Genomic DNA, 16380 nt, shown 5'->3' with positions numbered 1-16380 from the left:
AAGTGAATATCTATCCATGCAAGAATAAATAACAAGATATTATCATAAAAGAAATATGCAATTGTCAGTCAGAGAATTCGAGAGCAAGTGGAGGAGTAATACGGAAAAACCTTGGAATAAAACTATAGTGTTATGTTTACAAATTGTTTCTTGCACACACGGCATTATTTGTACAGCACATACGCAGTGTACAGTAAAGTTACTAGCATTATGCGAACCTCTCAGTATAATTGGATAAAAAAACGGCGGGTAATTTTGTCGTACGAGAGAATGCTGGCAATTTGAAACTTTTAGATGGTGGTATGTCCACATTCTGTGTTAATTGAATCGTCTACATTGTACCAGAGAACGTTATATCTTTATAAAAGGAAGATGTGCTATGTTCGAAATAAAACAACTCTCCACAAGAGATCAACATGACACAGAATGTACAACTATAGATCACCAAACGGTCGTCAATTTCAAGCAAAGTCCATACCTCTAAGTCAGTTATAAAAGCCTCAGAAATAACTAATGTAAAACGATTCAAACGAGAAAAACAACGGCCTTATCAATGTAACAAAAAGAATGAACGAAAACAAAATATGTAATACAGCAACAAACGACAACCCCATACAGATGTTGGCGGGGTTGAAATAGTTATAAGGCTCCATACCCTTACTTGGGACAAGAGTAAGAGTAAGAGTACAACACAAAAAAATATAAAAACCAGTTAAAAACGTATTTAATCATCTGATGGATACATGTACAGAAAAATCTAAAATAATAACATAGGGAACGTGGACAGGTACTTGTACATCAAAACAAACAAAAAGACCCTGAGTACAGATCTAAGAGTACTCGCAGTTACTGATAGATAGTTAAAAGTCATAAACAACTAATTTAGTAAAACCTCAATTTAAGACTAAATCATCAATCAGTACACATCCAGCATCCATTTTGATTTAACTTAGCAAGTAAAAAAATATTTATAAATAAGTGTATGAGAATGGATTTTGATTTGGCATACAAATTAAATAAATTTGTCGTTAACTTTTCCCCAAATAGTTTTACCGATACCTCTGCAGGTGGATATCGGTCCCAGTAGTAAAAACTAGTGTGCTGACATGATTTATAACAAACTTTTCTAATATTGTACGTTAAGTTAATTATACATTCTTAATTTCAAAGATTCGGCTTCGAGCATTCCTGATGAAGGAAAACCCGGAATAGCGCTTTGTGTGCATAAAATTTACAACGTGCTGTTTACATTTTTTTTTCCCAGATGTATGTCCCTTGCGTGGTGTACTGCAACGTTGTCAGTTTATTGCAAAAGTCGTGGAAATTCGCAAAACAAAATTGTCTCCTGATAATGTGCTCGTAATGATAAAATATGTCAATGAGCAATGGGCTTTTTTAATTCAAGAATTGGATGCTGTTTTGTTTTAATATGAGGGTGTAAAAACATTTACCATTTTGTGTGAATAAAGTTCATGATCAACGCTTTTACAGTCTACACAATAAAAAGAAAAAGTATAATCTTTTTAATATTTCATTTTATGCTACAACCATTAAATTGATTTAAAAAAAAAACCTTTTTGGACATTTGTATCGAAATTATACTAAATCGTCCTTTTTTATATGGCATACATACAGTGGCTGAATTATTCTAAGTCTATTTTGACATTTCCAGTTTTCTTAAAATAAAAGTTTATATGATTGACAGGGACATGATAAAACAAATGATATTTTGTGATACATTGATTTGATCAAGTTGATTTGATTATGACTCGACAAAATTAGCAGTTAACAATACAAGCACAAATTAACAGATGTTTTTAAATTTTTATGTGTGGAACCGTATCATTGCAGGTTCTCCAAAACATATGTTAATATTTGGTATTGTTAAAGACATGTTATTTAAGGAAAATTTCTACTATTTGTACACATTGGCTTAAAAAAATGTGTAAATAAAATCCTCAGTTTTGAAAGTAAAATTAAATTAAAATGAATAGCCGGCATTTTCACAAATAACGACAGAACATCAGCCTTTTGTAATTTTTAAGCATAAGTATGGTTTAATTAATACATATTATCATCAATTATATACATTAAAACTCGTATATTAACACTTAAACCACCATCGTTCATCTTTTTATTGAATGTATTGTTAACACAAATATATATATTCAAACTTCTAGTGCAATATAATTTTTGAAAACAATGTGGGATTAACTACAAGAAACACGGTTATATTTTGAGGCTTGTCTATGTAAACATATCCGTGAATAATCAAATACGATTTAGTTTTCGGTTGTATTACGGACATGTTTTTACCTCTTCGCAATACTCACAACGATCCTTTTCTAAACTAAAGCAAAGGCCACTCGAGCATGTATGGACGTGAGGTGCATTCCCTACACAAGAAATAAATCTTTGACAGGTTGTTGGATGATGATATTTGTTGGTTTTGGTGCTGTTAAAATTCTGGTTACAAAAGTCACCTGAAATGAAAGTTTAACAATATCATAAGAACATGAGGAAAATATATATAAACTGTAAGTAGACAAAGTTCTACAACTTGAAAGAATAACTAGTACAAGATACTTATGTACATTTATCACGAGTTGGTTGACCGTTATGGCATATCCGTTTCACAAATGATATCGGATATGTTTCTTACGTCGTAAATGCAATCCCCTTCCCTTTCATAAATGTGACCTACCGAATAAGACCAATTACCGGATTTGTTACCACATAAGCAACACGACAAGTGCCACAAGTAGAGCAGGATCTGCTTACCCTTCCGGAGCACCCGAGATCACCCCTAGTTTTTGGTAGGGTTCGTGTTGTTTATTCTTTAGTTTTCTATGTTGTGTCATGTGTACTATTGTTTGTCTGTTTGTCTTTTTCATTTTTAGCCATGGCGTTGTCAGTATATTTTAGATTTATGAGTTTGTATCTTTCTGGTTTCTTTCGACCCTCTTTTATTAATGATGAAAAAAAACCCGAAAAGTATAATCAAACTCACATAGTTCAATGATTGTTTAACTTTACAGAATGAAGATAACTGAATCCTAAGTACTATTTATATGTATTTCTTTCATTTAATGCATGTGTGCTTATTCAAATTAAGTATAATTAGTTTTGATGGCAGAAAAGATAAACATGTTCTTGTTAAACGATTTTCTATCGATTAATGAGATATTTTATTATTATCATTATTTATTCTAAATTCTAAAACCCGCATATAACAAACCGCTACGCAGACAAAAGTGTTCTCTCGGGTATATTGAAAGAATATAATTCTGTAGTTTCTGTTCTCCTTTGTTGGGAGCATATCAATGAGACGGGATGGTATGGGAATATGTTCTTCAGTAATTGGGGCAGATTATTTATTTTCGTTTTGTCTTAGGCATGGTGTTTTCGTTAGTCAGGGCAAGGATGTTGATGAAAAAAATCCATCGACCACCATGCCCCCCGTAAAAAAAGCAACGCTATTTTTACTTTTATTCATTCAAAAGTTTCGGAAAGGCCTTATCGGTTTAAGCGAAACGGCCGTCTTCGCTTGTTTTATTTTAATTTTGATGCAATATACAAATGATTAGGTCTTTCCACCTTTCTTGTGGAAAGACCTATTGAATTTGTTCTGATTATTAGGTCTTTCCATCTTTCTTGTGGAAAGACCTATTGAATTTGTTCTGATTATTATTTTTTTTTCTTCTTCCCCCTAATTTTTTTCTTGCGGTGTAAAAATGTTTCAAAAGATGTTTAGTTTTTTTTGTATATGATATCACACAGTCTATACGCTTTTGAAACTGATCCTGTTTAAATGAACACTTTTCTTTGTAAGAGTTATCTCCCCACACACTGTTTTTCTTGTTATCATATCTCCTCCGCAACCGTAAAAGAAAGCGACAAATTTATTTTTCCAAATTGCTCGTTATATCCTCAGGATGTTACTTTTTATTTTCACGGAAGCTTTACGAAGACTCCATATGAGAGTTATTCCCCCTTTTGTAATGAAATAAATGAAATAAATCTGTTACTGGAAAACCATAAGTGATAGAGGCCTAGGGTCATTTGATTTGAGGTCCTTAGTCCCAAAAAATGAAAATTAGGTCAAGGTCAAAGGTCAAGGTCATGTTCAAAAATATGATTTTTGGCTTGTTATCTCTTGTATTCAGAAATCATACAAGATATCGACAAAATATTTTCACACAATGTGTGTTGCGACATGGCGGAGCACGTAAAATTTAGCTAAAAGGGTACGTAAACATTTGATGCGACTTTTCCCCACTTTTATATTTTGTATTAGTTGTATGGTAATATAATTCATTAACAATATAAAGTACAGGCCTGGGGTCTTTTGTATTTAGGTCCTTGGTAGTTGACCTTGAAATTGAGCTCAAGGTCATAGAAAAAATTCACGTTCTAGATTTTGACCTTTGCTTTTACCTCATATGTATACATGATAAAGACATGGGACTTTTTGCAATAGGTTAGGTAGCAAGCAATGTGAACTTGTTACCGGAACCGGAAGTGACTTTTTGTTTCCCGGAAGTAGCTTTTTGTGTTCTAAATTAATGTAAAAGTATGTAGAACCATATATTTTTTGGAATCAGTGTCAATTGAACTATCAAACTATAACGGAAATAACATCAGTTGAACCGCAAGTAAACAATTATCTCCCTTATCTACATTTATTCCAATAGAAACCATACATTTTTGGAATCAGCGTTCAACAAGCTGTCATTTGACGCTACAACTGATATTTGAAACCAAATTTTATTATTTACATACAAAAAAATCCTTATTGGTGGAAAGACCATCAATGGTTCTTTGAACAATTGGTTTTTAATTAGGTCTTTCCACTTTTCTGTGGATAGACCTATTGGATTTCTTCTGATTATTATTAGGTCTTTCCACCTTTCCGTGTGGAAAGACCTATTGAATTTGTTCTGATTATTTTTTTTTCTTCTGCCTAATTTTTTTTCTTGCGGTGTAAAAATGTTTCAAAAGATGTAGCTTAGTTTTTTGTTATATTATACTATACAGTCTATACGCTTTTGAAACTCACTCTGTTTAACCGAACACTTTTCTTTGTAAGAGTTATCTCCCCAAACACTGTTTTTCTTGTTATCAAATCTCCTCCCCAACCGTAAAAGAAAGTGACAAATTTATTTTTCCAAATTGCTCGTTATATCCTCAGGATGTTACCTTTTATTTTGACCGAAGTTTTACGAAGACCCCATATGAGAGTAATTTTTCCTTTTGTATTGAAATAAGTGAAATAAATTTGTAACTGGAAAACCATAAGTGATAGAGGCCTAGGGTCTTTTGATTTGAGGTCCTTGGTCCAAAATAATGAAAATGAGGTCAAGGTCAAAGGTCAAGGTCATGTTCAAAAATATGATTTTAGCTTGTGATCTCTTGTTTTCAGAAATCCTATAAGATATCGACAAAATATTTTCACAAAATGTGTGTTACGACATGGCGTAACATGTAAATTTTAGTTAAAAGGGTACGTAAACATTTGATGCGACTTTTCCCTCTTTTATATCTTATATTAGTTGTATGGTAATATAACTTATTATCATTATAAAGTAAAGGCTTAGGGTCTTTTGATTTGAGGTCTTTGGTCCAAAAAAATTAAAATTAGGTCAAGGTCAAATTCTAAATTTTGATTTTGGCTTAGTTTCACTCTTTTTCATTAAATTTATAAGATTTCGACAAATTATTTTTACAAAATTGTAAGTTGCAACATGTCGTTACTTATAAATTTTGACTGGAAGGGTGCGTATACAATGAATGGGAGTTTTTGCCCCTCTTATATTTAGAATTATGCGTAAAGTGATAGTACCCATGAACCATACATAATACAGACCTAGGGTCTTTTGATTTGTGATTCTTGGTTTATGACCTTGAAATAAAGGTCAAGGTCATAGGTTAATTGGACGTTCTATATTTTGACCGTTGCTTGAAATTCACATTTATACATCATAAAGCCATAGGAAATGACATTTTGAACTGAATTTTAATATTTTGATATCAAAATAGATCCTTATTGGTGGAAAAACCTTCAATTGTTCTTTGAACAATTTTTTTTTAATTTTTTTTTATTCTTCCGCCTATTTTTTTCTTGCGGTGTAAAAATGTTTCAAAAGATGTCGCTAATTTTTTTTGTATATTATATCATACAGTCTATACGCTTTTGGAACTGACCCTGTTTAACCGAGCACTTTTCTTTGTAAGAGTTATCTCCCCAAACACTGTTTTTCTTGTTATCAGATCTCCTCCGCAACCGTAAAAGAAAGCGACAATTTTATTTTTCCAAATTGCTCGTTATGTCTTGAGGATGTTACGTTTTATTTTCACCGAAGCTTTACGAAGACTCCATATGAGAGTTATTTCCCCTTTTATATTGAAATAAATGAAATTAATTTGTAACTGGAAAACCATAAGTGATAGAGGACTAGGGTCTTTTGATTTGAGGTCCTTGGTCCAAAAAAATGAAAATGAGGTCAAGTTCAAAGGTCAAGGTCATGTTCAAAAATATGATTTTGGCTTGTGATCTCTTTTTTTCAGAAATCCTATAAGATATCAACAAAATATTTGCAGACAATTATTAGTTGCGATAAGGCGTAACACGTAAATTTTAGTTAAAAGGGTTCGTAAACATTTTTTTTTTACTCCCCCCCCTTTTATATCTTATATTTGTTGTATGGTAATATAACTACTTAACAATATTAATTAGAGGACTGGGGTCTTTTGATTATAGGTCCTTGGTTGTTGACCTTGAAATTGAGCTCAAGGTCAAAGACAAAATTCACGTTCTAGATTTTGACCTTTGCTTTTACCTCATATGTATACATTATAAAGACATGGGACTTTTCGCAATAGGTTGCAAGCAATGTGAACTTGTAAAAGCCAACCGGAAGTGACCTTTTGTTTCCCGGAAGTAGCAACTTTTTGTTAAAAATTAATGTAAAAGTATGTAGAACCATATATTTTTGGAATCAGTGTCAATTAAACTATCAAACTATACCGGACATAACATCATTTGAACCGCAAGTAAACAATTATCTCCCTTATCTATAATTTTTTCCACAGAAACCATACATTTTGGGAATCAGCGTTCAACAAGTTGTAATTTGACACTACAACTGACATTTGAAACCAAATTTTAATATTTTCATATAAAAAAATCCTTACTGGTGGAAAGACCATCAATAGTTCTCTGAACAATTGGTTTTTAATTATCTATGAACTTCTACTTACTGGAAACCAGGTAAAGAGTTTCATTTTTAGAAAAGATAGGTGAATCATTCGGATGAAGACCATTTGTTCCTCTACATCTAATGGTTGCATTTTTCATAGCGACAGTGAATCCAATCCAAAACTTGAGAACTCTTTTTAATTCGCAGTTTTCTGTTGTATCTACTCTGGTTGTATAGCTAGGAATGATTGTTTGGTAAGTATTATTCCCTGCAAACTGTATTTGAACTTGTAAGTCACCCGTTAGATTGCCAATAAAACCAGAGCAAATATGTAGATTTGAAGCTCTTGTGGAAGGGAGACCAAAAACCTGATCAGAATGTATTGTCATATTGACTTCTTTCTTCTGTAAAAGGAATGAAAATAATTTCAAGAACATTACAATATTACTTTGAACTTAACAGTTTTCAAAATAGTCTTTCTCCATTACTGTTACATATAGGTTATACCACTGTACCAAGTGTGATGCGACATTTATCTACTGGAGATAGTTAAATTTTCACATTTAAAACGCGAGGTTGGCCAAACATTTTACATATTTAAAATTTAAGTGTTGAGAATGGATAATTATCGTATTGCACCAGATTTTGTGGTGGAATCTGTTTCTCTAATGGATTTGAGACGAACTCATCCTTTTCGAATGATCTCATCATTGTGACGTCATCAGACAGGATCGCCTTTTTCATGACTGAGATAAAATGATCCACATATTAAATAAATGAAAATAATCAACAGATCAGGAAAAGGATAAATCGTGTAATAATTAGAGTTTTTTTTTCAAAATTTGATGTATGAACAGGTTTCAAATAATCTCATCATAGATACAAGTACTATTTATCTTAATATTGTTTAAAAATAACATTGGAGGTCAACATTGTTCAACCTAAGCTATAAACTGTTGTTTTTATATGTACACCAGTCTAGTCGTCTGTTCTATAATTTTACCGTTTCTGACATTTTGACTTAGTGTAGATTCGAATTGCGGATGATGTAGTATATATAGCTGGGGACGCCTACCTTGTATGCGCACCCAGGTTTTCTCCTTTGTGAGTTTATGCCGTTCCTTTAGTGTTTCACATGATTCTTTTAATCGACTTCTGAGATTTGATAACTGTTGCCTTAGTAAACACGTTCTTATACTCATTTTCAAGTAAGAATTGACAATGAGTTTGATATTGTGAGTGTAATAAAATCAAGCCAAGGGAAATCGGTCATACTCCTAAATATAGTGAATTAAAATTGCTTATTGTGAGCTTGTTTCTGAATGTTAACAACTGTAGCATGTATGGAAACTACTCTCTGCATTTCTTTTTAAATTTACAGAATGAGATGCTTATTGATTATCTAAGATAAAAGACATAAATATTTGTTAAGAAATTGAAAGATGTTTTTATGTTAATGTAGTAAACTTAATATAGAATTTACATATTAATTGTTTCGAAACAGGTCAATTTGCTTCAGTATATCAAACCTATGTTTCGTAAAAATCTGCTTAGATGCATTTGTTTGGTTTGACTTAAAACTATTTGCTATTGATACAAGTTGAAAAAGTGTTTTCTTTTGATATATGGTCATCTTTCTTTCAAATGAGTTCTATATCTTTTAAATTTTATTACATTACCTGCTGAACAGCAGTCGTATTTGTGCAGGAGCTACCTTTGAAAAGATTTTTTTTTTTTATAGTAATACATTAATATTTTTGTCATAATTTGGTGGAGGATCTATAAATTAAACATCATTTATTCAAATACATTAATGTCCTATTCTGTGGCATTCACCCGTTACTTGATAATTTTGCGTCTTATTGGTTCTGAAGGGCGTAAAATAAAATCTATGAATTGGAGTAAATTCACTATTTCTTTCCATCTCCATATATAACCAATTAAAATTAGAAAAAAGGATGATGTCAACAAGACTTTTTATTAACAAGCTAAAGATTAAAATATCAATTTACAAAACACAAAACTAGCTTTCAATAACTGCTGAATATTGTGTAGGTATTTTGTGTCTTTTGTTGTTTTTCGTATTTTAAGAGCCGATTAAATTGTTCAAGCCATTTTAAACTGATTTTTATAAACTTTGTACATATGTTGTGCTGTTTAATAACTTTCAAAGGATAAATACTTGCTAACAAGTTTAACAGCATAACATTGTTTGGACCGGTTCCAAGTCAGGGTCTATATTTCATTGGTTAAAATATGCCATATTTGTATAATATTATTTGGCTTTAAATAAATCAGGTCGTTCGCTTTCTCATTTATATTTAATTTTTAGGGACCTTTCTAATCGGTATCTTATATGGCAAAATGTTTGTCAAATGTTCAAGGACAAACAATGGCATACAATGTATAGTCTATCTCATCAACATCATTTCGTCTCTGCATATAGGATAAGTATCTCATTGATTATTATACGACTTCTACTGTTTGATATAGCTAATACAATGAAAGGTATTTTTGATACTGCAGTTACGGTGGTACACAACACTTTCACTAAAATTAATTTGGCTCGTTTAAATTTCATTAAATTTTGTCAAAGTATTAACTTTGACACTTCAACAAAAATATACAAATTTAATTTTTTTGAACCAACCGTTTTGTCAGAAAAATTACACTGGTTATATAGCAATTTGACAAACACCAATTTTGATCATTGAGAAGCTTAATATTTCTTGTACAACACAACGTAATTAAAGCGTTTAGTTGACTTTACAGAGTTATCTCCCTGTAGTGTTAGGTACCACCTTAATGCGACTTCTACAATTTTTTTTCAGTGATGCTCAAAACGAAATAAGTATAAAGCATATTAAAAAAGAAAAAGTTGAAATTGAAATTGTACACATTGAATTTAGATAGTTGTTTTTACATCTATCTTTAATTGAAATTTGAAAACCTTCAACATTTTTAGTCTGAATCTTTAAAAATATTGCTGTGTCTATTGTCTTTTAACTTCTGGATATTTGAATGTAATTTGTTCTTCGTTGAATTTTTGTTTTTGCATTTCGGAAATAATTGATGTAACATTGAAAAGAACTTCCAACATATATCTGCGCTATCAAATGATAATTAAAACTCAGTTGAAATTTTCTAAACAATGCATTGTGTTTTTATTTATCACCACATTTTAAATATTTTTTCTTTATGCGATCACTTTCTTACTTGTTTCTAGACATATAACACTATTGCAAGGAGTGCATGTTTCTACTGTGTATATTCCAAAACAATAGCCGTACTGACATGCACGACCATAGGGTTCTATGTAATTCCGGCATTCAATATAATACTGACAGTTTGTAGGATGTACACGGTAGCTTTGGGATACAGTGTTATCTTTACACGAATCACCTGAAATGAGTTTACTGGTGTAAATATACATAAACAGCTTTTTCATATGAGTTGATCAAATAGTGAATTCTTCACTTACATTGCGTGATGAATAATTGGACGTAAATATAATCTATTCAAAGAACGACAATTCAAACTGTGTAAGAGTCGGACATTTAATAACACCTGCAAAAACGTATTCGGTATTGTTCGGTTTCTTTTATTTATATGCATTCGCAGTAGTTTGTATCGCTTCATAATAAGATTAAACAAATAGCATACCAAATACTGATGGCGTTAATCTATTGATATTTAAAGCCGTATGGAATGAGTGTCTGCATAGTGAAAAATATGGATAATTCTTGAACCAATGCATGCATATATCATAAACTTAATCTTCTTTTCAACATGTATAATTATAGATTATCGTTGATCATCACAACGAGATTGATTCTCTCGCTTGAGTCGGTACGGCAAAAGTTAGAAAAGCAATCGATTTGAGATGACCAATGATAATTTTACCTATGACGACGTTGTCAATTTCTATGACATCTCATTCACAACGCCACGTGCCCTTCTTAGTTTCTAGCGATATTTTTTTTTTCAATATCACTAAAGTCCGCTGAGAAAAGAAATGATCACGCAGTAAGGTAAAAGAAAAATTTCGTAAAATAGCGATAATGAGATATATACAGTTTTTACTCGGAAATGGTTTTAAAGGAAAGCCGAAAATTCAATCAAGATATAAAACACCACAGTTTTACAAAGTATATAGAGGATAGGCCATCACAGCTTGTTGCCCCATTTTTTTTATTCGTAATTAGTACTTCTTTTTATTTGCCATGTAAAATGAAAATGAATAAAGTTATAATTTATGTACACATGGTAAATAGTTACAGAAAAGTAAATCGATATGAAAACAAAATTGAATTAAGCATATTTATGAAGATTGTATAATGCTAAGTTTCAATTTCCGAAAATTAATGACTTGAAAAAGCCTTAAATAAAGGCAACAGTAGTATACCGCTGTTCAAAACTCATAAATCCATGGACAAAAAACAAAATCGGGGTAACAAACTAAAACCGAGGGAAACGCATTAAATATAAGAGGAGAACAACGACACAACACTGAAATGTAACACACATAGAAACGGACCAAGCATCAGACAAAATCCCACGAGAATAGCAAACATAACATCAACACCAAATACATAAATTTGGGATAAACAAGTACCGTGACACGTCTTATTGCAATGTGAATTTACACTTAATATCAATATGCAGAAAAAAAGATCTACCTGTTAATAAATTTCCGTTTTAGAAGCTAATACAATTATCTCGATAAATGAAGCCAATTAGATATTATGTATTTGCATGTATATTTCAAGTAACTTAGTTTAACAAACAGTGTCTTCAACTTTGTATTTGTTTGGTTTATAACTATTTTGATATGAGCGTCACTGATGAGGCTTATGTAGACGAAACACGCGTCTGGCGTACTAAATTATAATACTGGTACCTTTGATAACTATCAGTAACATATGTAATTGTCTTATTTTAATCAGAATGTCCTCCTGTGTGAATGCACTTTTGATAATTCTGTTTTTAAAAAGAAGAGTTATGGAATAGTTATCAAAGGTACAAGGATTATAATTTAATACGCCAGACGCGAGTTTCGTCTATACTCTATACTCATCAGTGAGTTCAGATCAAAATAGTTTTAAAGCCAAACAAGTACTTAAATGAAGAGCATTGAGCACTCAAATCAATGACAAAAACATTAAAGAGGCTAAGAGGTACTATGTTACAACGACACCAAGTACCAATCCAAGATAACGGACGATTACTGAAATCGATTTTAAACACCATGCCATCTAAGAAAATTCCCAAAACATAGATATCAATAATAACACTTCCAAAATATTTAATGTAGATAATCACAAGCTGCCTAAGAATAACATGCTACTGTTCAATGTCAAAATTTGACTTTTGATAACATTTAGGACAATTAAAAGTTTATATTGTGATATGAAACCAAACAAACGCAGAAAAGTCAAGATGAACAAGCTGCAATTCTATTTATTTCTACTCTACGATTATGTTTATATCGTGTTATATGACTGTCGGTAGTCCTTCGAGGTCACCTTAATAGTTTATTATATTGCATCTGGACTAGAATACACACTAAATGCTAATACATTTTATCGATCCACTGCATTGTTAATTGTTTATTTTAGATTTTGCATAATTTGTATATACGTTTAAGTATGCTATAAACCAAAAGTTGGGAATTTGAGTCAAAACGGTTAACACGAATTTGACAGCTACCGCCTCTTTAACAATACGTTTCTTTATATAAAACGCAATATTATTTTGATAAACGGTAAAATAAAAATAGTTATTAGTAAGAATAAGGATAAAGATTTATTGGGTTCAACTGAAGTCCATATTTACATACACAAGTGATATTTACCTGGTATTAGTTTAACTGTTTCATTTTTTGAATAAAAGGCTGGAGAATCTGGGAAGTGTTTATTAATTACTGAACATCTGATGATAGCCTTCTCCATATCAGATGTAAATACTATTCTAAAATCTATGAACTTCTACTTACTGGAAACCAGGTAAAGAGTTTCATTTTTAGAAAAGATAGGTGAATCATTCGGATGAAGACCATTTGTTCCTCTACATCTAATGGTTGCATTTTTCATAGCGACAGTGAATCCAATCCAAAACTTGAGAACTCTTTTTAATTCGCAGTTTTCTGTTGTATCTACTCTGGTTGTATAGCTAGGAATGATTGTTTGGTAAGTATTATTCCCTGCAAACTGTATTTGAACTTGTAAGTCACCCGTTAGATTGCCAATAAAACCAGAGCAAATATGTAGATTTGAAGCTCTTGTGGAAGGGAGACCAAAAACCTGATCAGAATGTATTGTCATATTGACTTCTTTCTTCTGTAAAAGGAATGAAAATAATTTCAAGAACATTACAATATTACTTTGAACTTAACAGTTTTCAAAATAGTCTTTCTCCATTACTGTTACATATAGGTTATACCACTGTACCAAGTGTGATGCGACATATATCTACTGGAGATAGTTAAATTTTCACATTTAAAACGCGATGTTGGCCAAACATTTTACATATTTAAAATTTAAGTGTTGAGAATTGATAATTATCGTATTGCACCAGATTTTGTGGTGGAATCTGTTTCTCTAATGGATTTGAGACGAACTCATTCTTTTTGAATGATCTCATCATTGTGACGTCATCAGGCAGGATCGCCTTTTTCATGACTGAGATCAAATGATCCACATATTAAATAAATGAAAATAATCAACAGATCAGGAAAAGGATAAATCGTGTAATAATTAGAGTTTTTTTTTTCAAAATTTTATGTATGAACAGGTTTCAAATAATCTCATCATAGATACAAGTATTATTTATCTTAATATTGTTTAAAAATAACATTGGAGGTCAACATTGTTCAACCTAAGCTATAAACTGTTGTTTTTATATATACACCAGTCTAGTCGTCTGTTCTATAATTTTACCGTTTCTGACATTTTGACTTAGTGTAGATTCGAATTGCGGATGATGTAGTATATATAGCTGGGGACGCCTACCTTGTATGCGCACCCAGGTTTTCTCCTTTTTGAGATCATGCCGTTCCTTTAGTGTTTCACATGATTCTTTTAATCGACTTCTGAGATTTGATAACTGTTGCCTTAGTAAACACGTTCTTATACTCATTTTCAAGTAAGAATTGACAATGAGTTTGATATTGTGAGTGTAATAAAATCAAGCCAAGGGAAATCGTCCATACTCCTAAATATAGGGAATTAAAATTGCTTATTGTGAGCTTGTTTCTGAATGTTAACAACTGTAGCATGTATGGAAACTACTCTCTGCATTTCTTTTTAAATTTACAGAATGAGATGCTTATTGATTATCTTAGATAAAAGACATAAATATTTGTTAAGAAATTGAAAGATGTTTTTATGTTAATGTAGTAAACTTAATATAGAATTTACATATTAATTGTTTCGAAACAGGTCAATTTGCTTCAGTATATCAAACCTATGTTTCGTAAAAATCTGCTTAGATGCATTTGTTTGGTTTGACTTAAAACTATTTGCTATTGATACAAGTTGAAAAAGTATTTTTCTTTTGATATATGGTCATCTTTCTTTCAAATGAGTTCTATATCTTTTAAATTTTATTATATTACCTGCTGAACAGCAGTCGTATTTGTGCAGGAGCTACCTTTGAAAAGAAATATTTTTTTTTATAATAATACATTAATATTTTTGTCATAATTTGGTGAAGGATCTATAAATTAAACATCATTTATTCAAATACATAAATGTCCTATTCTGTGGCATTCACCCGTTACTTGATAATTTTGCGTCTTATTGGTTCTGAAGGGCGTAAAATAAAATCTATGAATTGGAGTAAATTCACTATTTCTTTCCATCTCCATATATAACCAATTAAAATTAGAAAAAAGGATGATGTCAACAAGACTTTTTATTAACAAGCTAAAGATTAAAATATCAATTTACAAAACACAAAACTAGCTTTCAGTAACTGCTGAATATTGTGTTGGTATTTTGTGTCTTTTGTTGTTTTTCGTATTTTAAGAGCCGATTAAATTGTTCAAGCCATTTTAAACTGATTTTTATAAACTTTGTACATATGTTGTGCTGTTTAATAACTTTCAAAGGATAAGCACTTGCTAACAAGTTTAACAGCATAACATTGTTTGGACCGGTTCCAAGTCAGGGGCTATATTTCATTGGTTAAAATATGCCATATTTGTATAATATTATTTGGCTTTAAATAAATCAGGTCGTTCGCGTTCTCATTTATATTTAATTTTTAGGGACCTTTTTAATCGGTATCTTATATGGCAATATGTTTGTCAAATGTTCAAGGACAAACAATGGCATACAATGTATAGTCTATCTCATCAACATCATTTCGTCTCTGCATATAGGATAAGTATCTCATTGATTATTATACGACTTCTACTGTTTGATATAGCTAATACAATGAAAGGTATTTTTGATACTGCAGTTACGGTGGTACACAACACTTTCACTAAAATTAATTTGGCTGTTTAAATTTCATTAAATTTTGTCAAAGTATTTACTTTGACACTTCAACAAAAATATACAAATTTAATTTTTTTGAACCAACCGTTTTGTCAGAAAAATTACACTGGTTATATAGCAATTTGACAAACACCAATTTTGATCATTGAGAAGCTTAATATTTCTTGTACAACACAACGTAATTAAAGCGTTTAGTTGACTTTACAGAGTTATCTCCCTGTAGTGTTAGGTACCACCTTAATGCGACTTCTACAATTTTTTTTCAGTGATGCTCAAAACGAAATAAGTATAAAGTATATTAAAAAAGAAAAAGTTGAAATTGAAATTGTACACATTGAATTTAGATATTTGTTTTTACATCTATCTTTAATTGAAATTTGAAAACCTTCAACATTTTTAGTCTGAATCTTTAAAAATATTGCTGTGTCTATTGTCTTTTAACTTCTGGATATTTGAATGTAATTTGTTCTTCATTGAATTTTTGTTTTTGCATTTCGGAAATGATTGATGTAACATTGAAAAGAACTTCCAACATATATCTGCGCTATCAAATGATAATTAAAACTCATTTGAAATTTTCTAAACAATGCATTGTGTTTTTATTTATCACCACATTTTAAATATTTTTTCTTTATGCGAACACTTTCTTACTTGTTTCTAGACATATAACACTATTGCAT

General features: G+C 31.0%; 1 protein-coding gene across 1 annotated transcript; it reads right to left on the bottom strand.

Moving 5' to 3' along the window:
- Window positions 1–2126: 2126 nt before the first annotated feature.
- On the bottom strand, window positions 2127–14843 carry LOC134709427 (uncharacterized). Its single transcript, XM_063569589.1, has 6 exons — window positions 14815–14843; window positions 13195–13537; window positions 10416–10601; window positions 8879–8913; window positions 7261–7603; window positions 2127–2483 (listed from the first exon to the last, which is right to left on the bottom strand). The coding sequence occupies exons 2-6, from the start codon at window positions 13520–13522 to the stop codon at window positions 2299–2301; spliced, it is 1077 nt and encodes a 358-aa protein (XP_063425659.1). The 5' UTR covers window positions 13523–13537; window positions 14815–14843; the 3' UTR covers window positions 2127–2298.
- Window positions 14844–16380: the final 1537 nt, after the last annotated feature.

Source organism: Mytilus trossulus, chromosome 3 (assembly GCF_036588685.1).
Source record: "Mytilus trossulus isolate FHL-02 chromosome 3, PNRI_Mtr1.1.1.hap1, whole genome shotgun sequence".
In the NCBI taxonomy this organism is placed as follows: Eukaryota; Metazoa; Mollusca; class Bivalvia; order Mytilida; family Mytilidae; genus Mytilus; species Mytilus trossulus.
Note: the sequence above shows the minus strand (reverse complement) of the source record. Positions and strands in the feature narration are given on the sequence as shown.

Bases quoted from the DNA above. Each gene is read 5' to 3' on its own strand.
- LOC134709427 (XM_063569589.1), bottom strand. From the start codon at position 13,522: ATGACAATACATTCTGATCAGGTTTTTGGTCTCCCTTCCACAAGAGCT. The intron at 10,602-13,194 runs GTAAGTAGAAGT...AACTCATTTCAG, and splicing joins AACTCTTTACCTGGTTTCCA to GTGATTCGTGTAAAGATAAC. The intron at 7,604-8,878 runs GTAATGTAATAA...TTCCTTTTACAG, and splicing joins ATACGACTGCTGTTCAGCAG to AAGAAAGAAGTCAATATGAC.